This window comes from Pinus tabuliformis, chromosome 5_2, assembly GCF_031772625.1.
Source record: "Pinus tabuliformis cultivar Carrire ecotype Pingquan chromosome 5_2, CPIR1, whole genome shotgun sequence".
NCBI classification, from domain to species: Eukaryota; Viridiplantae; Streptophyta; class Pinopsida; order Pinales; family Pinaceae; genus Pinus; species Pinus tabuliformis.
The window spans coordinates 400,525,131-400,549,564 of NC_142306.1; the positions used below are offsets into that span (position 1 = coordinate 400,525,131).

At 35.7% G+C, this 24,434-nt stretch overlaps 2 protein-coding genes across 2 annotated transcripts; one reads left to right on the forward strand and one right to left on the reverse strand.

Moving 5' to 3' along the window:
- The first annotated feature begins 9,046 nt into the window (after window positions 1-9,046).
- On the forward strand, window positions 9,047-12,259 carry LOC149159190 (uncharacterized). Its single transcript, XM_089434225.1, has 3 exons — window positions 9,047-9,109; window positions 9,229-9,792; window positions 11,479-12,259. Exons 1-3 carry the CDS (start codon window positions 9,047-9,049, stop codon window positions 12,181-12,183), a joined length of 1,332 nt encoding a protein of 443 aa, XP_089290351.1. The 3' UTR covers window positions 12,184-12,259.
- Window positions 12,260-19,893: 7,634 nt separating this feature from the next.
- On the reverse strand, window positions 19,894-24,335 carry LOC149159191 (TMV resistance protein N-like). Its single transcript, XM_089436424.1, has 4 exons — window positions 23,585-24,335; window positions 21,999-23,088; window positions 21,571-21,864; window positions 19,894-21,428 (listed from the first exon to the last, which is right to left on the reverse strand). The coding sequence occupies exons 1-4, from the start codon at window positions 24,118-24,120 to the stop codon at window positions 19,986-19,988; spliced, it is 3,363 nt and encodes a 1,120-aa protein (XP_089292550.1). The 5' UTR covers window positions 24,121-24,335; the 3' UTR covers window positions 19,894-19,985.
- Window positions 24,336-24,434: the final 99 nt, after the last annotated feature.

Sequence of the window (24,434 nt, forward strand, 5' to 3'; positions counted from 1 at the left end):
TTGATGTATTCTCATTGTTGATAGTGAAGGAATCTACCACTAATGACTGCAAAACCTATGTTACTGAAAAGAGGACTCTAGAGATTATTCCCATAGCAATAAGTTGAAGTCGATGCGAAAAGACCTACTGGAAGGAAGGCAATAAGGCATCCCACATCAACCAGCGCAAGTGTAACCCGCAAGCCAATAATTTGGAAGAACTCGCACATTCCTTATTGTTAAAATGAGCAATTTATCAACACAGTAGAAAAATATTCAAACATGTTAGTGGAATTGATTAATAATTAATATAGATAATTCCCATATCTTCATGCTCAGGTACCTCCTAGGTTAATTTCAAGCTCAGACATATACATAGGAAATGAATTGTTCCTTAAATCTTTAAACAAGATATTGATATTCCTCATTCATGCAGGTAAACAACACTCCTCAACATTATCATGACATTATTTCATAACAATAAATAGCGACTTGATACTCACATGGAAAAAGACATAAGATAATACTTATCTTATAAGAGATCTAGAAACTGAGATTAGGACTCTAACTCTCCACCCATCCTTTGACAAACTACAAACACATTTACTTGTAGCTACCAACCCCAAGCCAAATTCCAGTGCTTGAGGTGGAGTGATTTTAAGAGGAAACTTAACAAATATTGATAGCTAAAATAAGATGTCACAAGTTCACTCTTCTTTCATCCACTAGCTACACAAACTTCCACTCAGTCTTTCCAAACTTTAAATACATGATTAAAACCCATGCCAAGATACCACAATACAAAGAGTCTCATCTCACTTCCAGAAGAAGAGATTCCACATTAAGGGAAGGTTCATTATTGGATAATCAATTGATGGGTAAAGAGATCACCTCTCTAGGTACATCAATAATGATTCAAGCATTAGAGCTTCCACCCCAAGGAAACTCCTCATGGTTTATCAATCCTCACAAATACATGAGTGTCTCTTCCCAATCTAGTAGGTTCATCAATCTGCAAGTTTCTAGTGGGTTATTTAGCCTTCAAGCAAACTACTACTCTCTATAATATTTCACCTAGTAAGCCTCTCAAGGTTTCCTCAACTGGTTCATCTTTTCCAAAGCTCAATCACTATGATTCTAATCATTTCTCTCCACAACACCTCTGATCCTTGGAGGAATTACTCCTAGTTCTCACGACTATTTGTTTTTTTTTCCATTGCACATGCATTCAATGAGTTCTCTTCTCTCCCTCGCCAATTTGTTTTCGTGCTCCCTCAACAACGAATCGTCTTTCTTTTTCAAGGCTCCACACAAGTAAACTAACTTGGACAACGCAACCTATTCCTTCTTTAATTTGTTGTCCTTTGTTGCTTGCTATTAGAGCTAAGAGACACATGGGCATGTCATTTTCTTATTTATTTCATAGTCATCCCATTAAAATTCTCAGCTAACCCATGGCTGATACATTTAAAATAATCAATTCCTCAAGCAATCTTCCTCCCCAAGCAACTAGAATATGTGTCCCTTTATCTCAACCTTTTTAAATAATTATAATTATTTACAATGAGGGAATATTAACTAGGGGCTATCAGAGAAAACATTTTAATGTGAACATTCATAAGTAAAATATTGGATGACTATGTTAAATAACATATTTCAATGTTAATTATGTATATATTATATATGATTAGAAAAAATATTTATGTGCATATTATATAAATGCCTAGAGCATCTCTCATGCATACATAGTCTTGCCTAGGGTTGGACCACAAGACATATGAGAACCAAATCTCCCCACCTAACCTTTGGACCGCATCCACAATATATACACACACCATGGATCTATGAATATTGGAGAGTGAAGTTCCAAGATTGATGGTGAAACCTTTTTTTAAGATTTGCACTCAAAACATCTATGCACTTCTAAGAGATTTGATCATTTTTTGTGCTTGTTAGAATAGTGGTTAACATGGATTTGTACTAGTCATAATACCAACATTTTTAGTAGGAAATTAAAAACCCACTCAATGTTATTGTTGAGTGAAGCATCGAGATGAAAATTTTTGAGAACTTGCCTCTCAAATGACATCTAGGGACTAGGTTGTTAGATATCTCTAGAAAAATTAATAATGAAGTACATTTTTTTGTTTAAATATATATATTTATTTATTTTTAATTATGTGAAGAGGTGATTTCTACAGTATGGGGAAATGTGTAATACCTTCCATGCTCAATGTAGAGTTCACAAGCATTCATTTTAAAATAAAAATAAAATATTCTCTAAAAAAATTGTCAAGTATAATAAAAAACAAAAATGAATATACATGTTTGGTTAATTATAATAAAAAGTATTATAAAACATCAATGCTAGCTTGATTTATATTACAACCCTTTGTGAAAGAGTTGTAGTGAAAATATTTCATTCTCACTCTCAGATATAAGTAAAATATTTCCATGTCCATGTGAAAACATAATTTTATACCAACTTTAGAGAGATAAAGTAAAAACAAATATTATATTTTCACTTTTGAGTGTGAGGAAGATATATTATTCTTATACTTTAAAAAAATATTTCAATACAAGACTTAAATAAACTACTTGAATATCCATATTAACTAATTTATTTCAATATCACATTCATATATCAAAAAAACTATTTTAATGTTGACAATTATTAAATATTTCAACTTACAAAAACAAGAAGTAATTGAAAGTAAAAAATCCAATCCCCAAACCCCAAACATTTATAATCTATGATTATTCCTTGAAACAGAGGATCACCCTTCCCACTCCTTCCACCCATAGTCTACCCTTCGATGCTTTATAAAAAATAATAAAAGCTGATACTTGGCTTCTTTTCCAACTCTATAATTCATCCTTCTCCATTCTTAACTAAGGAAAATTACTTGCGTTAGGACGAGGGTTGAAGCTGACAACATAATTTGGATATGTAGGAATTTCTATCCATTTTCTTTCTTTAGGTTTTAAGTCCTCTACATCTGAGGTTTTAAGGCCTCGAGATAAAATAGTTTCAAATAGCAAACTTTGGGATTTTTAGGCCACTCATTAGAAAGAAAGTTGTTCTTCTTAAAAAAAAATACTTTATTCCTCTCTAACCATATGGTCCCACCCAAGAATTTTGGCAGAGATGCCCAAATTCGTCAGGCTAGAGGAGATAAGATTCGTTCTCTTGGAATTTTATTTTTCCACTGTTCAAACATGTCCTTCCAATTTCCCGGAATGAGATTTACGCATTGCACCTTTCCGAAAGTATATTGTCATACTTCCAAGGAGAAAGGACATAACTAGAATAAATGAGGGATTGATTCTTTCGTAGATTTTCAAAGGGAACACCTCCACGGACCATGAAAGTTCATGTGCTTTAAGTTCTCAACAGTAATAATTTTTCCATGAAGAGTTTACCTTAGGAAGAGCATAACTACGCCAGATCCTTGAAGGGGTTGGATGGGGAGCCTGCGTAACAATAGACTATACCCTTCCCTGGATTTACTTGGCAACCACGTTCGAAGATCCTTTTATTCGAAGTCAATGGGGGCAAAGACCTTTAGGGACATTATTAGAGATTCCCATTAACAACGAAGATTTTCAGAGAGACCTAGACTCTCCCAACCTTTCCATATGCTAGACTCATCCCATTTAGAGATATCCTTTAATATTACTATGCATTTCCATGCCATCCAATCGACCAATTCACTTACCTCATTTCGGTCCTTTATTAATTCATCAAAGGAAATATTGTCCTTCCATAGGTTGATTCTTTACCCATTTCCTAAATGTTGACCCAAATTTTCTAGTATCATAGGGGCTATAACCTTCCAAATCTTCCAAATCTTTGAGCAATCTACTATCCAATGGGAATTTTTGGCTCTGAGAAGTTGATTTTTGTTAAAGTGTCAATTTAGGAATGCCACCTTCCACTACTCTTTAGAATTTGAAATCAACTTCCATACAATTTTTCTCCCAATGTTAAATTCATACACATAATATCTTTGATTTCCAAGCCTCCAAATTCTCCGAGAAGGTGAACAATGTTCTAGTTTAGCATATGGAATTTATTCTCATTTTTTTAACCCTTTTCCATACAAACTTTATGAGCATTGGACCAACTTGATTGAGAATTTTTTCAGGGGCAAGAAGACCAAAACAAAGATAAAGTGACAAAGATGATAAAACCAATTTAATTAAAATGGAATTCCCTGTAACATTTAGCCAATTTTCTCCCCCTCAATTTTTCTTTTTAAAATTTTGAATTATCTATGCCCAATGCTCCTTAAAGCAGGCCCATAAAAATATTGGAACCCATAGATATTTAAAGGACATCTAGCCAAGATTCGCTGGAAAATACAAAGAAGTTATCTCTTGCATAGTTGTGTCTGGACAATTTCAACCATATAGTTGGTTTTTCCTTTTATTCACCATACCCCTTGAGAGATCAAAGTAATCTTCTAAGATTGCTTTAAATAAATCAACCATTATTTTTGAGGCACCTATGAAAATGATCATATCATTAACAAACTGGGAATGATTGATAATTTTATCATTCTCGACAATATTGATTCGTATAAAATACTCATTTTCTCTAGCTTTTTATAAGTTTTTGCTAAGAATTTCTGGCACAATGATGTACATGCGGGGGGAAAGAGAACACCCTTGTCGAATTCCTTTGGAAGCTTTGAAGAATGGAGTGGGTCCCCCATTAGTCAATGGAGCAATCCATAGGGGCCCAATACAATCCTTAATCCAAAATATGAATTCACGACACAAAGGAAACTTTTATAAGATGAAAAAGAGAAAGGAGTGTCTTACTTGATCAAAGGAATTGACCATGTCTAACTTTATTAGGATATTTGTTTGCCCCTTCATTTTTTGAATGGATGGCCTCAAACACGAGAATGATGCTATCTAATATATGCCTTTGTTGCATAAATCCACTTGATTTTCATAGATTAATGTCGTCATGGTTTTCTTTAATGTGTTAGCTATAACCTTGGATAGAATTTTATAATATGCATTGCATAATGAGACGGGATGAAAACGAGAGAAATTAATAGGGTTAGTTTCTTTTGGAATCAAAGAGAGAAAGGAGGAATTAGTTCCCCCTCCAAATTTTCCCTTTCTTTTTGAACATTTTTATCAAGTCTTTTTTATTACTGAACAAAACACCCTATAAAATCTGATAGAAAAGTCGTCTAGGCCAAAATATTTGTCTAGATCCATTAACCATATTGCACCAATCACCTCATCTTCCTCTATTTCCTTGATAAGTTATTGATTTTCCATTTCTGATATCTCTGGTTGGAAAGTGTACAAGAACTCTTCAGCCTTGATTATATCCATCTCATTTCCTTTTGAATATAAGGCTAAGGCTTGATAGTGAGAAAATGCTTCCTATTTAATATTCGAGAAGGATGAAATTTTTTCTTTCTCTTTCGAAGTGATCTCTCTCACCCTATTTCTCAGCTCCCTTGCTTTTGTTTGCTTGTGAAAGAATGTTGTATATTAGTCACTAGCCTTTAACCAAATACTACTAGACTTGGGTCTCCAAATTTCCTCCTCACTCCAATTTGCTTGAAAATTTTGTCTATATAATACTTTTTCCTTCTCCAAGAGCCATTCCTCAACTTCATTATTCTCCATATTTGCCAAATGTTGCTCCAAATCTTTTACTAACTCATCTTTCTTCTTACCTAGAGGAACATAAACCTCGTTTGCCCAAGTTCACAATGCTTGCTTGATTGTTGTTAGCTTTGAATCCCAAACATAAGCTGGAGAACCCTGAATAGGAGTTGACAAGCCTTCTTGATGATGTCCATGATTTTTTCTTCCTTCACCCACTCGAGATTATACTTGAAGGGAATAGGGCCCAAATCCTCCCTCCTAAAAGAATTCATCGAGATTGGGTGATGGTATGATTCACTCTATGCCAAAATTGATGAAGAGGAGTCCAACCCTTGAAGAATCCAAGAGTTGTGCATTAAGAAATGATCTAGACAAGTAGAAATATGTCCACTTCCACTTCTCTTGTTCAACCAAGTGAATTTTCCTATGTTGGGTTTGATATCAATTATATCCCACTCAATGATGAGGTCCTTCATCCTTTCTCTGAATGGGTCAAGAACCAAACTTCCTCCATTTTTCTCCAAGGCACAAATAATGGTACTAAATTATACATTCACCTCCCACTATGGATCCATGATTCCATTGCTCTTCTTTGAGTGAAATTAGTTTATCCCAAAATTCTACTTTTTCCCCATATAGAACTGGTGCATATACATTCACCACCTTAAGCCTTTCCTTTGTGTCATTCCTTTCCAGAATAAATTCTATCTGGTGAGGATCCTTTTTACTTTCCATAAGAGAAAAAATAAAATTATCCCAAAAAATGTCAAGGCCCCCATAAGTACCCCGGGAGCTTTGCGCAATTCCAACATTGTCTTTCCAAAAAACTTTGGCCGCAATCATGAGTTCACTTTCTTCTAACTTTGTCTCTTGTGGAAATAGAATTGAAGACTTCTCCACTTTTATCAAATCTTTGAAAGATAGGGATTTTGTTGGGTCGTGCATGCCCCTTATGTTCCATGATAGAATCTTCATCATTTCTTTAGAGGGGTTTGAATTATAATACCTCCATATGTTTTTGTTGTTGAATCCTTAATCCAATAAGACTTTATAATATTAGTAATTTGGGACTGACTACCCAATTTCTTGTTTTGATCTGCTTCATTCCATATGATCTCTTTTTTGGAGTGTCTGTCCCACCTTTTTATGGTGTTCTCAGTCTCCTCACTACTCGCTTCTTCTACCCCACTAGATTTCAAGGCCATGTTTCTTGTAATAATTTTCCTTGGCTCTCCTAGAGGATTGACTGGATTTTTGGGTGTATTGTCCATCCTTTGATTTGGGTTGAGAATAAGACTTCCTTCTCCTTCTGATGCAACGAGAATATTATCACTTTTAGGGTTAGGAATACCTCCATCTCTTTTTCCTGTTGAATCCTTAATCCAACAAGGCTTTAGAATATTAGTAATTTGGGTCTGACTACCCAATTTCTTGTTTTGATATGCTTCATTCTCTATGATCTATTTTTTGGAGTATCTGCCCCTCTTTTTTATGGTGTTCTCAGTCTCCTCACTACTCACTTCTTCTACCCCACTAGATTTCAAGGCCATGTTTCTTGTAATAATTTTCCTTAACTCTCCTAGATGATTGATTGGATTTTTGGGGGTATTGTACATCCTTTGATTTGGGTTGAGAATAGGACTTCCTTCTGCTTCTGATACAACATGAATATTATCACTTTTAGGGTCTTGGATTGGAGAGTTCCCTGCTAATTTAGGGCTTAAATCTATCGACAACTCCTAAATCTCTCCACCTTCTCAATTTTCATTCTCATTTCCTCCCAAAGGGGGAGAGGTTTGAACTTCCTTTATTAATTGTTCCTCTTCATTCACATCTAGATATTGCAGTACACTAAAATGGTTCGATGAAGTTGATGGTGCATTCTTATCTTGAATGACATTGTTCATGTTTATCGTTGTAGTCCTCTTATTGCGTCCTTTCCTTTGTTTTTTCCATTGTTCATCCTGAGATTCTGAAGTTGCTTCCTCTTTATTGACTTATGCTTTCTTGTAGTCCCTTGCAAAGTGGCCATATTTGTGACAAATCTGACACTTGAAGGGGAGTTGTTCGTAGTCAAGAATTTGGAAATGTTTCCATTCCTCCATTGTGAGGTTGATTTTTCTTGGTAACCCTTTCTCCAAATCTACTTCCACACATATCTTGGTTTGCCATGCAAACAAAGCCCCTTTTGGTTTGGCTCTGTCTAAATAATGCCCATCCCATTTCCTATGGCTCTGAGATAATCCTCGCTCCAACAAGATAAAGGAAGTATGGGTAGTTTAGCCTAAATAGGAACATCATTAGGGATATCTTCAATTGGGTTGAAATAAAGAGACAATTTGTTCATATACATGCCCCTGGCCCCAAAGAAATATGGGTCATTTCTAAAAATGACTTCTTTGTCTTGCTTCAGCTTCATGCTATAGTTACCCAAAAGGGTTCGATGAAGTTGATGGTGCATTCTACCTTGAATGGCATTGTTCCTATTTGTCGCCATGGTTCTCTTATTGCTTCCTTTCCTTTGTGTTTTCCATTTCTTATCTTGAGATTCTAAAGTTTCTTCCCCTTTATTGGCCTAAGTTTTCTTATAGTCCTTGCAAAGTGACCGTATTCATGAAAAATTCGGCACTTGAAAGGGAGTTGTATGTAGTCAAGAAATTGGAAATGTTTCCATTCACCCATTGTGAGGTTGCTTTCTATTGGTAACCCCTTCTCCAAATCTACTTCCACACATATCTTGGTGCATGAAAAATGAGCTCGTTTAGGTTTAGCTCTATCTAAATATTCGTATAGGTTCAAATCTATCTATATATTTTTCCCAACCCATTTCCTATGGCTCTAATAAATCCTCACTCTAACGAGATAAAGGAAGTCCGGGTAGTTTAAACCAAACAAGAACATCTTTAGGGATATCTTCAGCTAGGTCAAAATCAAGAGACCATTTATTCAGATACATGCCCCTGACCTCAAAGAAATATAGGTCATTTATGAAAATGATTTATTTGTCCTCCTTTAGCTCAAAAAGGCGAAGAATCCATTCCCGCAAGTGTAGATGCTAATGTTTCCTTTCATCATCAGCTTCCAGGTTTTCTCTATCTATTGCTCCATGGACTTCAAGGATGGCCACATGTCCATAAATTTCCCAACCAGTGCACGTTCTGAAAATACCAAGATTGTGTGACGAAATCCCGATGGCAATGCAATGGAAGGAATGTCATCCACCATTTTCATAAACTTAGATTGTTGTTTCTTAGTCTTAGGTTTTTTTAAAAAGAATGCGATCAACATGTGAAAGACCACTATAACATCCCACATAAGAGGAAGAGCCCCCTTTGGGCAAGCCATATCAGAAGCCCAAGCACCTTTGGTTTCTAGGATTTCAAAAGAGTAAAGTGCACCATAAGAGAGAATTCATATATTAACAAGGATGGCTGCGGAGCAGCAAGTCCCTGCGAAAGTTGGATTAGGAAATAGAGGTTGGTGTGCCAAAGTAGGATTAGGAAATAGAGGCTGGTAGACTACTAAGATATATTGTATCGGCTTGCTTCAGCACTATTAGCTTTCACGGATCAGTTTTGTGGGTGTTTTGTCTACTTGTTTTTACCTCAGAATTCAGTGGGTAAGCACTTGAGAAGTGGACGGATATTGGTTCCCTTGCCCAAAAGGCTGAGAAGGACTGGGAAGAGGGTGGTGGAAGGAAATCAAGAATCGTGCCACATCTATTTTGAAGTGAAATACCCATCTGAATTTTTTGATAGAATGGCTTGTTCGCACAGGTTTTGTTCTTCTTGCATGGCCCTGCATATCCGTGGTAAATTGCAAGAAAATTCGTTGCCCATTCATTGCCCAGAACCCAGTTGCAGTGAGAATCTGATTCCTCAAATATGTGAAGCGATCTTTTCGAAGCTTACCATGGAGAAGTGGAAATTGGCATTGACGGATGTGGAGAATCCCATTTCTCAGAGGTCCTGTTGCCCTTTTGAGGATTGCTCAGTACCCTTGTTGAAGGATGTGCCTGAAGCAGGAAGCTCAACTGCGGCAGCTGCTGTGGTTATTAAAAAGTCAGAATGCCCTCATTGCGCAAGGTTAATTTGCGTTCATTGCGGTGTGCCATGGCATGAGGGTTTGGATTGCACTGAAATAAAGGAGGTGTCGCCTGCGAGTAAGAGAAAGGTGACATGGCACTCTTCAAGCTAGCCAAAGAGAAAGATTGGCAACAGTGTCCAAGATGCAAACAGATTGTTGAAAAAATGTCTGGATGCCATCATATTATGTGCAGGTCAATAAATTGGTAACTGCATACCTGTTCAATTAATAGCTGCTTAATATAACTAGCCAAATTTCTAGGAGTCGATTCATATTTGAAATAATTCTTATAAGTGTGTAGTGATTGAATATGCAAGGACCACCTAGTTTTTTGTATTTTTTTTAAATTAATTTAAAATTTTTCAATTGTTTGTCTGGTTTCTTTGCCTCGGCTCTAGCTGCCTTTTCCGCTGCTGTGAATGGCTAGCAGAAATGGTAGTAAAGCAAACAGGTAGAAATTCAGTAGTAAAGTAAAGCAAACAGATAGATTATTTTAAAGCAGTCGAAAGTCAATACGGCATATAGAGTTCCACCCTTTCCTGAGAACATGTCGCATGTCAATTTGCATGCGGTTTCCTTGGAGGCCCGCGTTCGTCTGTAAGTTCAACATGCTATAAGTTGGGGGCATTTGCAATGACCACTTTGCTAAAATCGGGAAAAGAAATCAGAAAATTGATGCTCAAATATCAGATTCTCTTATGTTAGATACAATTCAGGAAGTAGCTTTACTAAAACAGATAATTCATAAGCAGGGTATTAATTCACCTGGAATAACTTATGTATCCATCTACACAGTGAAGTAAAAATTCATAACCTACAACTCAGGTTAGCAATCTTTTCCAGATTGGAACCAAAAATTTTCAAATATATATGTCAACAAATTTGAAAAGATAAATCATTATACGATATTTGAAACATATGAATATGTTGATATTTGAAACTAGTACAAAGAGGCCGATTGTATTCTGAAGAGACTTTCGATTTGCCTTTGACTTTTTGTATATATTAATTGAGCATTTAATGTCTGTAATAGCTTTAGAATATAATTACATCAGTGCAATGGTACGTAGGAGGTAAATTAGAGGAAATTTTGCAGGAGAATTTGAAAATAAAGTGAACCTTTATTTTTTATTTATTCCATGTCCCAGATTCCCAGTACAACTATTGCTTTTTGACTGAAAACGAGGAGTAGTGTTTACGCATATGCAGAGGTAATTCATTTCATTTCAAACCAACACCACCAGGAACATTTCATGCTGCAGCCTTACATGCATACATATAGAAATTTCGGAATGTGAACCCTGACCACGTGAAGCTTCACATTAAGCGACACAGGATTGAAAAGTATCATCACGACCATAAGGTTCTTGCCAATAAAGTCACCACCTGTCACTCTGTCAATGCACAGAATACAAAACCCCCAGTGCACCGATATGGTAGAACACACTACCACAATGAGAAAAGAATGAGACAAGTGACAAGTGGCACTCATAAATAAAACGTGTAGTCCATGCAGGTTCATTTTTAAATTCGTAACTAGCTTTTACTGGTTGTATTCACTTTTGAAGCCAGAATCATTTATCGAAGGAAAGAAGGGTAAAGTTCGACCTATTTGTTTTGAGAAAATAAACCAGCAGCCGGTTGTGGCATCGTTTTCACAGCCCTCTTGCATTCAATACTGCCAGAAGACAGACTACTTAGATATATTGTATCGGCTTGCTTCAGCACTATTAGCTTTCACAGATCAGTTTTGTCTGCTTGTTTTTACCTCAGAATTCAGTGGGTAAGCGCCTGAGAAGCAGACGGATATTGGTTCCCTTGCCCAAAAGGCCGAGAAGGACTGGGAAGAGGGTGGTGGAAGGAAATCAAGATGCCCCTTCTATGAAAGAATCGTGCCGCATCTGTTTTGAAGCGAAATACCCATCTGAATTTTTTGATAGAATGGCTTGTTCGCACAGGTTTTGTTCTTCTTGCATGGCCCTGCATATCCGTGGTAAATTGCAAGAAAATTCGTTGCCCATTCATTGCCCAGAACCCAGTTGCAGTGAGAATCTGATTCCTCAAATATGTGAAGCGATCCTTTCGAAGCTTACCATTGAGAAGTGGAAATTGGCATTGACGGATGTGGAGAATCCCATTTCTCAGAGGTCCTGTTGCCCTTTTGAGGATTGCTCGGCACCCTTGTTGAAGGATGTGCCTGAAGCAGGAAGCTCAACTGCGGCAGCTGCTGTGGTTATTAAAAAGTCAGAATGCCCTCATTGCGCAAGGTTAATTTGCGTTCAGTGCGGTGTGCCATGGCATGAGGGTTTGGATTGCACTGAAATAAAGAAGGTGTCGCCTCGCGAGGAAGAGAAAGGTGACATGGCACTCTTCAAGCTAGCCAAAGAGAAAGACTGGCAACAGTGTCCAAGATGCAAACATATTGTTGAAAAAACGTCTGGATGCCGTCATATTATGTGCAGGTCAGTAAACTGGTAACTGCATACCTGTTCAATTAATAGAATTGCTTTCTGGTTGGGATGTTGTAGCTTTTATCTTGAAAATACAATAGTTTCCTGTTGAAAAGAAAAAATGATGGTCCTCATTCTTATTCTACCTCTCCTATTGTTTGTTGATAAGAATTTCTGGTTCCAATCTGGAAAAGATTGCTAACCTGAGTTGTAGGTTATGAATTTTTACTTCACTGTGTAGATGGATACATAAGTTATTCCAGGTGAATTAATACCCTGCTTATGAATTATCTGTTTTAGTAAAGCTAATTCCTGAATTGTATCTAACATAAGAGAATCTGATATTTGAACATCAATTTTCTATATGCCGTATTGACTTTCGACTGCTTTAAAATAATCTATTCGTTTGCTTTACTTTACTACTGAATTTCTACCTGTTTACTTCACTACCATTTCTGCTAGCCATTCACAGCAACAGAAAAGGCAGCTAGAGCCGAGGCAAAGAAACCAGACAAACGAGTCCCATGCGAGTATCCAGGCAAAAATATGGCTATCAAGGTAGACGAAAGCAGTGCGTACCCGAACTTTCTTGCTGTCAAGTTTCTGTACGAAGGAGGCCAAACAGACATTTCCGCCGTTGAAGTTGCCCGGGTGAGTAACCACCTGTCATTTTCATATCACTCATCTATTCTAATTATCTTAATTAACAAATAACATTAGAATCTCACCGAAAAGAGAAATACAATAATTGAGAAACACGTTACAAAAAATTACACATCACACCATCTGAATCTCAATGGACTGACTGGTATCGCAGGTAGGACAATGGAGATGGTACGCTAGCCCCCTTTCCAGTTCAGAAAAGAATGCCTCTGCAACAAAAAGCCCCAACAAAGATAGGGGAGCTAAAGCCTGCAATGGAAAATCAGCTTCCAGCCCCAACAAAGATAAATCAGCTTCCAGCCCTAACAAAGATAGCGGAGTTGAAGGCTGCAACAGAAAATCAATTCAACAGAAAATCAACTTCCAGGCATGGCGGATGCAGCAAAAGGAAAATAGAAGCGGTCTTGTTATTGAATTGTCGAATTTCCCCTTCATGCATCACCGGTCTTGTTGTCGAATTGTCAAAGCTGGCAGCTGTTGCACCACATGGCAAGTTCAATGCACAAGAACAATTAGAACATGGGAACTTGGTTACCAATATAGCATTTAATATCTGTTCAACTATGAAACTAATGCTAGCATTAGTTTTCATTAGTTTCAAATTTGCGAAATAAGTACACATAACATATGGTTTTTGCCTCTACGCCTCGGGAAGAGGCCAAATAAGATGGCAAAACTATATGCCTCTGGAAACTTTGCTTTATATAAAATAGTAAAACCATATGCCTTTGAAAACTTTGGTTTATAAGTGGCAGCGACTAATAACAAGCACGTGAATTAATGTTATGACATCGCAAATCGATTACTATAGTCCCTGACCATTGCCAGATGGCAGGGACTAATAAAATTATAAAAAACTCAAAATTTTAAAATATTCAACTTACTTTTAATTTACATTAATATTAAACAAATGATCATTATATAATTTACAACATAACCACAACATTACAAAAATAACTTAATGTATTTTAACTTTTAATTTCAATTTTTAAAATATATTATATTTTAATAAGGATTACATTCTAATGCCCTCATTAATGCGTTTATCGATGCATTGATTTATATTTTAATGATGCCTTGATTTAACGAGTTACCTTGGTGTTGTCACCAAGGCGTTGGTAATAAGCGATGTAACACAAAGGCCTTGGTAATAAACGATCTATCACGTTGGATTAATTGATTTACAAGGAAACTAGTAGTTGTACAGGTCTTTATATGGTACTTTAAACTTGGTAACATCAAGTCAAATTATGTGTTTGTGTTAAGCTTAAGTAAGATTTTGGCGGTTGGGTTGTTGTTTTATCTTGAATTAGTTTGTTTGTTTGTAAGAGGTGGTTGAGTTGTGGTTTTATCTCGAATGGGTTGGTTTGTTTTTACTGGGTTAAATTTGGTTTCTCTGAGGTTGGTATTTGTATTTTTATATTAGGTTGAATTTTCTTTTTCCCGTGGGCTGGTATTTGTATTTTTAAATTACGTTGATTTTTTTAAAAAAATGTTATGATTTTGTATGATAGTTATAGAAAAGGAATTTATTAATATTTTTACAAATTTTTTTATGATTTTGATAAATAATATTAAAAAATTATATAAATAGAGTTGACAATTTAATAAGATTATAAAGTAAAGAGATAATTTTGAAAATGAAACTCAATTATGAATGAATGTTTATTAAATTATTTATTTGTTTCATATTTTTATATGTTAATGTTTTGTAAATAGTAAATGATTTTTATTTGGGATATAATAGATCTAGTAAGTGGACAATTTTGAGGACTTTTGTTTTATCAGTAATGTTGGCAATGAAAACAAAAGGATTAATATTTATGAAAGTTTTGAAAAAGTAATCAATTTATTTATTAAATGTTTTTTTATGTTATTGTTAAGATGGTTTTTATTTACTTATTATGCTAGTTTAATGATGAAATAATTGCTAAAGTGGATGGCAAGGGCATATTAACTGATTGGTGATATTTGAATACACACTTGTAAAGTGATTGAGCTTGAGATGAATCTTGAAATAAGATCATGATGAACTTGATGTCTTTTTGTTTGAGTTTGAGATGAATCTTGAAATAAGATCATGATGAAATTGATGTCTTTTTGTTTGAAACTTGCAAGATGACATGGGAAATCTAGACATGTTTTAGTTTTTATGTTAATAATCTTTGATAATAAGTTGGTTGCCCTTATCTATTAAGTTGATCTATTGACATTTTTTAATCTAGATCCTTGTTGTGGGAATTTAGCAATTTGAGTGGATTTGATACATTTATTTGGTTTATGTAGCAAGGATGCCATAATTTTGAAGAATTTTTACCTATTTTTGGAAAGCCTTATTTCTCATTTAACTTTTGCCGCTTGTATTGCAATTCTTAAAATTGATCTTATGTAAGATTTTTAGGATATTTTGGTCATATCTAGAGGCTAGAATTTCCATGTCTACATCCTCCACCTCCTCTTCACATTTAACTTTTGCGGCTTATATTGCAATTCTTAAAATGGATCTTATGTAAGGTTTTTAGGATATTTTGGTCATATCTAGAGGCTAGAAGTTCCATGTTTACATCCTCCACCTCCTCTTCTTTGAGCATATCTAATTGTAATTTTATCCTCTATGTTCTATCATTGTTATCTAGATTGATACTATTCCTCTTGGTTCTCTCCTCGCTTTAAAATACTACTTTGGCCTCTCTAATGTTGATTTTAACCAGTCAATACCTTATTTTATTTATCTGAATTTAATTTTTCTTGAGTTATAACATGCTCCACTTATTTCCCATTATATTAAGTGTTAGTGGTTTCTAGTTTTTTCCCAACTCTTTGACTTTAAGATGACCAACAAAATTACTTTTAAATTCCTTAGTTTAGAGACTTATGAAGGTGACTTATAATTAGGGTGCCCCTTTTTCTAGCTATATTTTGTTTCTTCTTGGTCTTTTACTTGTGCTTTTTTTATTGTTGCTTCCTTGCTTGGTTCAAAATTTTCTTTTACTTGGTTCAAACTTTGAACTAGTTAGATTTTTTATGTTGAGTTTCTTAACCTTTTTCCCATATTCTACTATATATTGAGTCCTTAGATTTGACCTCTTTGTGACCTTATAGATCCACTTTCTCCTTCTAGGTAGCCCTTTGATTCATTGAACTATTGTGCATTAGTTTTCCATGGTCATGGCATGTTACACATTTGAAAGGTATTTGCTCATAATCAATAGTTTGCATTATTCAATATCTTGATAATATAAACCTAGATTATAATCAAGGGTTAGATAGATCCATTACAACACAAAGACATCCATACACAACGTATTTATTTACTTTACTTTGCTTAGCTTTGAGGACTTAATAAAACCCAATAGTATTACTTATGGCATTTATTGTTTCCCCATTTGAGAAGTGTAATGGTAATGGGTAAAGTATTTTAGCCTCTAAAGATTAATCATTAATAATATCAAACTACTATGTCTAATATCTCATATATATTCCTAATAAATTTATGAAATAAAGTATTACTTGGAATTCTCTTCCAACCATATTATGTGTGTAAAATTCAATATGAAGAATCCCTTGACACATAACCTAAAATTTATGCATCCTTTGACTTTTAATTTAGATGCAATACACCATAAAAATGTTTGTTGTGATGACTACTATCTTAAGCAACAACCTATTAATACATATTCTTCATTGTATATTAGATTTCATCCACAACCACCATGGAAATGTTTGTTATGATGACCACCATCCTAGGAAAAAACCTACCAATATGTTATTTTTTATTATGTTAAATTTTATTCACAATATAAGATAAAGTGATCTTCCACTCGAATATTTTATCATCATTTTCCAAATATCCTTTTAACATTTAAAGATTGATTTATACATATTACCCAATATTTTCATAGTTGTTGTAGAACTACCATCAAATTTTATAAATGATAAATGAATAATAAATAAATAAATAGTTTCATTTTACATCTTATTAACATCCCAATTCCCTAAGAAAAAAAAGCTCTCTTTACATATTATTATAAAATTTAAATATCCAAAAAAATTATTTATATATACATCTTTTTTTTTTAATCTCAACGAATCATTCCTAAATTTCCATTGGCAATTCTTTTATAGCTTTAAAACCCAACATTTCTAAATTTCTTCTCCCGATTCTTAATTTCTTATCCTATTTTTAATCTTTTAATCTCTTATCCTGAGGGGATCTCTTATCCTTAGGGGATTTAAAATTTCCAAAGGCAATTCTTTTATAGCTTTAAAACCCTAACCCAACATTTCTAAATTTCTTCTCCCGATTCTTAATCTCTTATCCTATTTTTAATCTTTTAATCTCTTATCCCGAGGGGATTTAATATAAGGTGATAAATTTCTTCCACCATTTACAAGTCTCTTATTCTTTTTGTCTCTTATCTATAAAAGACTTAAGAGGATCTAATATAAGGTGATGGAGTCTACTAGTCTCTTATTCTTTTTTAGTCTCTTATCTAGAAGAGACTTAAGAGGATCTAATATAAGGTGATAGAGTCTACTAGTATTTTATAAATTACATAAACCAACAAATAGAATGAGCAATGGAGGATTTAACTATATAAGGTGATTGAGTCCATCACTAGATTTATAATTTACACAAACAAACACACATATACTATCATGAATAATATTCATGATATATATTAAATATTATTTTTCTTTCTCAATATCCACATACTCCATTTAATTAGTCACATAATCTCTCATTTCCTCCAACTAATTAGTCACATAATCCCTCTTTAGCAGCTCAATATAACTCTTTTGTCCATTTTGCTTCTCACCATTTTTTCCTTAAACCAAATGCAACCCTAAAAAACCCTATGCAAACATCCAAAAAAACTGAAAATGACCCTTCAACATATCATGGCCTCTTATTAAGTCTCATTTTAGCTATCACTTTATTAAGGTTTAATTTTAGCAGTGACTTTATTAAGGTTTAATTTTAGCATTCACTTCAACAATCATTAGGTATACAGGATTATTTTTAAAATAAATGCTGAGTTTCTTGAAAATAATATTTTTGAATGGTTGGGAGGTAAATTAATATTTTATAAGTGAATTTAGATTCCTAAAAGGATATTGGTTGTCATATCTTAGCTAAAAGGTAGGCGCTCTTAAGATGTCTTAAGACATCTCGACCCTAATTCTAGGCGTGAGCTTCATATCAAGTGTTAGACTGTTAAGTTGCTAGCAACTAAACTAAGATTTATACTAAAAACTAATAGATTCCTTGCCAAGCAATCTTTGACCAATTAATGATGATTTTAAATTTATAAAATATATATTATTTTTGTGATGGTTTTAAATTTATAAAATATATATTATTTTTGTGATGGTTTTGAAAATTACATGAGGTTGAGAAATTTTTTGAATTTGAATATTGTCCGAGGCATTGTTCGTGGATGCGGTAAATTTTTCTGATGTCAAAAAATTGTAGTCGTTTTTTCTCTCAAAAAAATATTACAGTATAAGTGTTTGAATCTTATTTTTGATGGAAGAAATGGATTCATCACTATCAAAAACCGTTAGACACCCAAAATCTTAAAACTTAGTAGTTTTAACCGGTATTTCCCAAAAATCTTAAAACTTGGTAGCTGTAACCCATATTTCCCAAAATTTCTGCCAAATTTTATCAAAATCTTATCGAAATTTCCATTATTTGAGGGTAAATTTGCAGCCTCATTAGACTACGCGTAGTCAAAATATTTTTTAAAAAATTACCATTTTTCTATATCAATAAATTATATTCTTATATATCTATACAATATATTTTATTCTTCTCTATCTTATATTTTTAATTCACATGATGTTGAGAAGAGACAAATTAAATATTTTAATTATAACTTAATTGGTTTTTAAAATTATATTTAGGAAGATGGTATTCGAAGTAAATTAATTAATTACAGTGTCGACAATTTAATATAATGAGAACATCCGGAATTGCCTACAACTCACATGAAAAGGGGTTGTGGCTCCTACTATACTTGGTGCATTGCATGTGCTCCTGTTACTTCATCCACAAAATTGGAGAATTCTATCAAATTGGCATAGTTGGAGGAAAAAATTAATAGTCTAGACTGCAATTTGACCATTCTAGCTAGGAGATCAACCAACATGATACATCTCCCTCTCCTCACTAGTTGTTATAACTCAGTGGTTTTTGCTTGCAACACTAGTAGTGTCTTTTGTCTTCTCATGTCGATGTATATCAAGATCTAGCACGACCAACATATATTTATAAGTTTCTATTTAAGTGATGCTCTAAATAGGTGAGGTCTTAGCAATCTCAAGACTTTAAACTTATGTCAATGGTTAATTTCTTTTTGGGTAGACTAGTAACAAATATTTTTTTTATTTATATAATTTTGGTTTGATATAATGCAAAGTACCTAATTATATATATATATATATATGTAATATTAATTAAAAATCAATAATTTTAACGAAGATAACTGATTAAAAACATGAATTACGATTTTTTATTTGCAATTCACAATACTCGAACATTCAAACTAATTAATAAAGTATTATTTTAGTTGTAACTTAAAATCATAATTTAAATAATTTATAAAGTATTATTTTAGTTGTAACTTAAAATCATAATTTAAATAATTTACAATTTATCTTTTTATAGCTCTTCCAAATAATATAAAGGAAATTAAATAATTTAAAAGTGAGTCAAAATCATTTCAAATTAAAAAATAATTACAAATAATAAATAATAACATTAGATAAATTAATTACATTAAACAGATTTGGACATGCTAAACTTATTTTGATGTTAAAAAATAATATTTTATTAATTTAAAAATGAAAGTTTGACCAAAAAATGACATGACAGAATTCGATAAAATTCAAAATTTTAAAACGCTTAACCTTCTTATAACTTAAATTAATATTAAACCGTTTTATCGAATACCAAGCACTTTATAACATAACCACAACATTGCTAAAATAATTTTGTTTTATCTTATCTGCTTGTCTTTAACTTTTGTTTTCAAAATAATTAGGTAAGGATTCCATTTTAATGTCTCCATCACTGGAATCTTCTGGCCATCTTTCTTCAATAGAGCCTTTTCCCGCATCCCATTGCAGTTTGGAACATTGAGACACATTAAGATACTCCAACTAACCCAAATGCTCAACATTGGGCACCATCTCTAAATTGGAACAACGGGCCAACCGAAGAGTTTGGAGGCTCGTTAAGTTGCCAATCGAGTCTGGGAGCCTTTGCAGAGCGGAGCACTCAGACAGGACAAGACTTCGGAGGCTTCTCAACTTCCAGACTGAGTCTGGAAGCGTATGCAGAGCGGGGCATTCGGACAAGGTAAGACTTTGGAGGCCTCTTAGATCCCCAACTGAGTGTGGGAGGGTATGCAGAGTGGAACACCCTCCCAAGTCGAGATGTTGGAGGCCTGTTAGGTTCCCAACCGAGTCCGGAAGCGTCTGCAGAGCGTAGCAGTTCCACAAGTTGAGATGTTGGAGGCCTGCTAGGTTCCCAACCGAGTCCGGAAGCGTCTGCAGAGCGTAGCAGTTCCACAAGTTGAGATGTTGGAGGCCTGCTAGGTTCCCAACCGAGTCCGGAAGCGTCTGCAGATAGGAACACTCCGACAAGTCGAGATGTTGGAGGCCTGCTAGGTTCCCAACCGAGTCCGGAAGCGTCTGCAGAGCGGAGCAGTTAAACAAGTCCAGATGTTGGAGGCCTGCTAGGTTCCCAACCGAGTCCGGAAGCGTCTGCAGATAGGAACAGCCCGACAAGTACAGATGTTGGAGGCCTGCTAGGTTCCCAACCGAGTCCGGAAGCGTCTGCAGAGCGGAGCAGCGGCTCAAGTCCAGAAGTTGGAGGCCTGCTAGGTTCCCAACCGAGTCCGGAAGCGTCTGCAGATAGGAACAGTCCGACAAGTACAGATGTTGGAGGCCTGCTAGGTTCCCAACCGAGTCCGGAAGCGTCTGCAGAGCGGAGCAGTGGCTCAAGTCGAGATGTTGGAGGCTTGCTAGACTCCCAACCAAGTCCGGAAGCGTCTGCAGAGCGGAGCAGTCCCTCAAGTCCAGATGTTGGAGGCCTGCTAGGTTCCCAACCGAGTCGGGAAGCATCTGTAGAGCGGAGCAGTCACGCAAGTTGAGATGTTGGAGGCCTGCTAGGTTACCAACGGAGTCCGGAAGCGCCTGCAGAGTGGAGCAGTTACGCAAGTTGAGATGTTGGAGGCCTGCTAGGTTCCCAACCGAATCCGGAAGCCCCTGCAGAGTGAAGCAGTCACGCAAGTTGAGATGTTGGAGGCCTGCTAGGTTCCCAACCGAGTCCGGAAGCGTCTGCAGAGCGTAGCAGTCACGCAAGTTGAGATGTTGGAGGCCTGCTAGGTTCCCAACCGAGTCCGGAAGCTTCTGCAGATTGGAGCACTTCGACAAGTCGAGATGTTGGAGGCGTGCTAGGTTCCCAACCGAATCTGGCAAACTTTCAAGATGAAGACTGTGGGACACTACAAATATTTCGAGATGCTGCAGGTTCCCAATGAAATCTGGAACATTTAAAAGGGGAGCCTGAATCCACAATTCCCTCAGCTGCAGAGGTGCCTGCATTGTTCACATACATTATTAAAGTACGTCAAAGACTGTAAATGTCACAGGCAGTGTGTTAGAGGAAGACAAGTCTTAAATGCAGTAAATATTTACAATTTGAAGAAAAAAACAAGAAATAGAAATTTAAGAAGAATACCTGAGATTCGTGTTGCCAGAGTGTTTTCAAAGATTTTCCCTTTATATGTAAAACTCTCGAATTTTTGGTTGGAATCCAGGAAGGGAAGGAGGACTCGGGACAGCTCAGCCAGTCTAAATATATTAGGTTTGGTAAATGGTGGCAAACATTCAATAGGCATTTAGGAAAATAACCTTCAGCCTTAAGCAACTGCAACCCGCTCATATTACTCAATAAACGAGTGCGAGCAGGCTCCGCAAGGTTTTCGAAAGATTGTTCAACCTCATTTCCATCTACCAGGCTAATTCCACGCACCTGAATTGTTCACTCAGAGCTGTTAGAAACAAGATTCATTCTTGCAAAGTTTTAAGAATTCAAAACTAACCAGACACAATTTTGATAACAGGACGCTAATTGGAAATCTGTCGAAAACACTTCAAAATACTTACAGGTAATTGGCCGGAAAGCTTATGAAAAAGGTTGGCAGTTGGGTTCCAAAGCCGAAGCTCACCATCAGGAGGTTCCTTCTCCGCCAGATATCTGCCCATGTCTCTAACATGGTCATGCATTCTCAGACGGTTTTCACTGTCCACTTCCACCAAGCATCTCTTTTCCAGCTTCCAAAGACCTAGCGACCCTTCCCAGCGAGATCCATTCCATATTCTAATGACTGTGTCTCTGTCTTCTCCTCTGAAGAAGCAGGCAATGTCTAAGAATATCTTCTTTTCCTCTTCATCGAGACCGTCGTAGCTAATTCTTAGCCTGCCTTGTATATCATCAGGAAGCATGTTGGAGATTTTGCGAAATTGTGCTTCCCAATGATTTAAATCATTTATTCCACAGAGAAGCGACCCAAATACTTTAATAGATAACGGCAATCCAAGGCAGGCACCCAAAAACTTTTCAACCTCCTTGTCAAATCCGACAGCAGGATGAGGCTTGCCAAATGCATGCCAGCAAAAGAGCTCTCGGGAATGCTCTGGATCGAGACCTTGTAGCCTGTAAATCGACGTCTCTGGAATCTGTGATCTTATGAGAACATCCTTATTGCGGGATGTCACTAAAATTAAGCTATTGGTTTTAAGGGCATCTTTCGCTGGTAAAAGTAATGCCTCCAACTGCTTAATATGGTCCACATCATCTAAAATAATGAGACAATCAGAAGATGGAAGATACCTTCGGAGCTTTTCTTTGCCTTCATCAGTGCTGCCTATTTGCACATTTGATTGAATTAAATCCTTCATAAGGTCGCTCTGCAAGGTAGCTAAAGATTTGTCTCTTATATCAAATAAAAAGCAACATCGCTTGTATTTTGATCTCTGATTGTTAAAGAACTCTTTTGCTAGGGTGGTTTTGCCAACCCCTCCAAGGCCCACAATTCCTATAACTCTAACCTTCCCATCTTCCTGCTGCAATGACATTGTGGTTTCAAAATCTTTTAATTTTCCCTCCAAGCCTTTTGGATATTCTGACACATACAGTCTTCTTTTCACATTTTTCAGCACTCCTTCCACCACGTCTTCTAGGAGCTGCTCCATACTAAAACAGTGAAAGAAACCAAACATGAACAGTGGTTGAACATCAGACACTCGCTATGAAGTACAAGGGCAGAACTAAAGATCTCAAAAGAATAATAGACAGGAAAGAAGAATTTATTTTGAGTGATATTTAATCTAGATTTGGTTTCATCTTTATCATTAATCATAATTAGAAACAAATAAAGCTGCCTATATGCATGCATCGGAAGTTTTAATCACATTTAACTATGAAATTTTTATGAATTTAATTTGCTTTTGCTCTAGGATATTTGTTTATTTGTTCATTATTTTTCCAAAGAGATTTTATTGATTTTTTTTAGGAGTGCTTATTGCTACCACGCAAACGAAATTCATCTTCATCTCTTTCCTTCTCTTTTAAAACAGAAATGGAAACAGATAATAATTGGCGAAAAGTCAGCATGTAGAAATGGGTACATATGGTGCTACCTATCTATCAATTAAATGCTCAAATTTATATGGAGGGGTGGTTTTCTCACCTGTTGTATGTCGCTCCGTCAAAACCTTTTATATCTGCAACTGTAGACAGAGCATTCCTCCATTTTTCAATAATGTCGGAATCGTGTCGATGCTGACCATCAAATGTTTTTTTCCCTTGAAGTTTGTATAGGGCTTGAGCGTAGACTCCCTGTCCGTCCTGCGTCCACCGAACCTCTGCAGGCGTGACACCGTAGAAGACTGGGATGATGGTGGACTTGTACTTTGACATAGAGTCTACCATATTTAGCAGCTCATCGAGGCACCATTTTGAATACGCATAATTTTGAGAAAAAATCGCTATATTCACTGAGGATGTTCTAACGGCGCTTTCAAGTTGAGGGTTTACAGTATCTCCCGCGCGCAATTCCTGCTCATCTAAAAATACCCTCAAGTCATGTTTGCAAAGGCGATGGTAGAGATCGGTGGCCAAGGTTTTCTTGACATCGGGGCCCCTGTGATTGATGAAAACATCAAACACATAGTCGTTGTTGTTGACGCTATGTGAGGTGGAGGTGGATGTTGAGGAGGAAGCCATGGGATATAGAAATGAATAACAAAGAAGTAAAGATTAAAAGTGCGTTGCAGAGCCGGGAAATGCGCACTTAACCTCAATATTGTTGTCGTCCTCCTCGCCTTTATGGTCTCACTATTTCAGAGAAACCAGTATTATGCGCCTTTATCACTCTCAACATTCGGCCAATATTCACCCAATCTATTGAAAAATTCAGCTCTGAGATCTGGTTGAATTCTGAACTTATTTTCTTGAAGAAACTGAGTCGTGAGGCCTTTTCTCTTACTGTTAATACCCTTTTTTTTGTTTAATGGATGGAAGGAAGGAAGTAATAATAC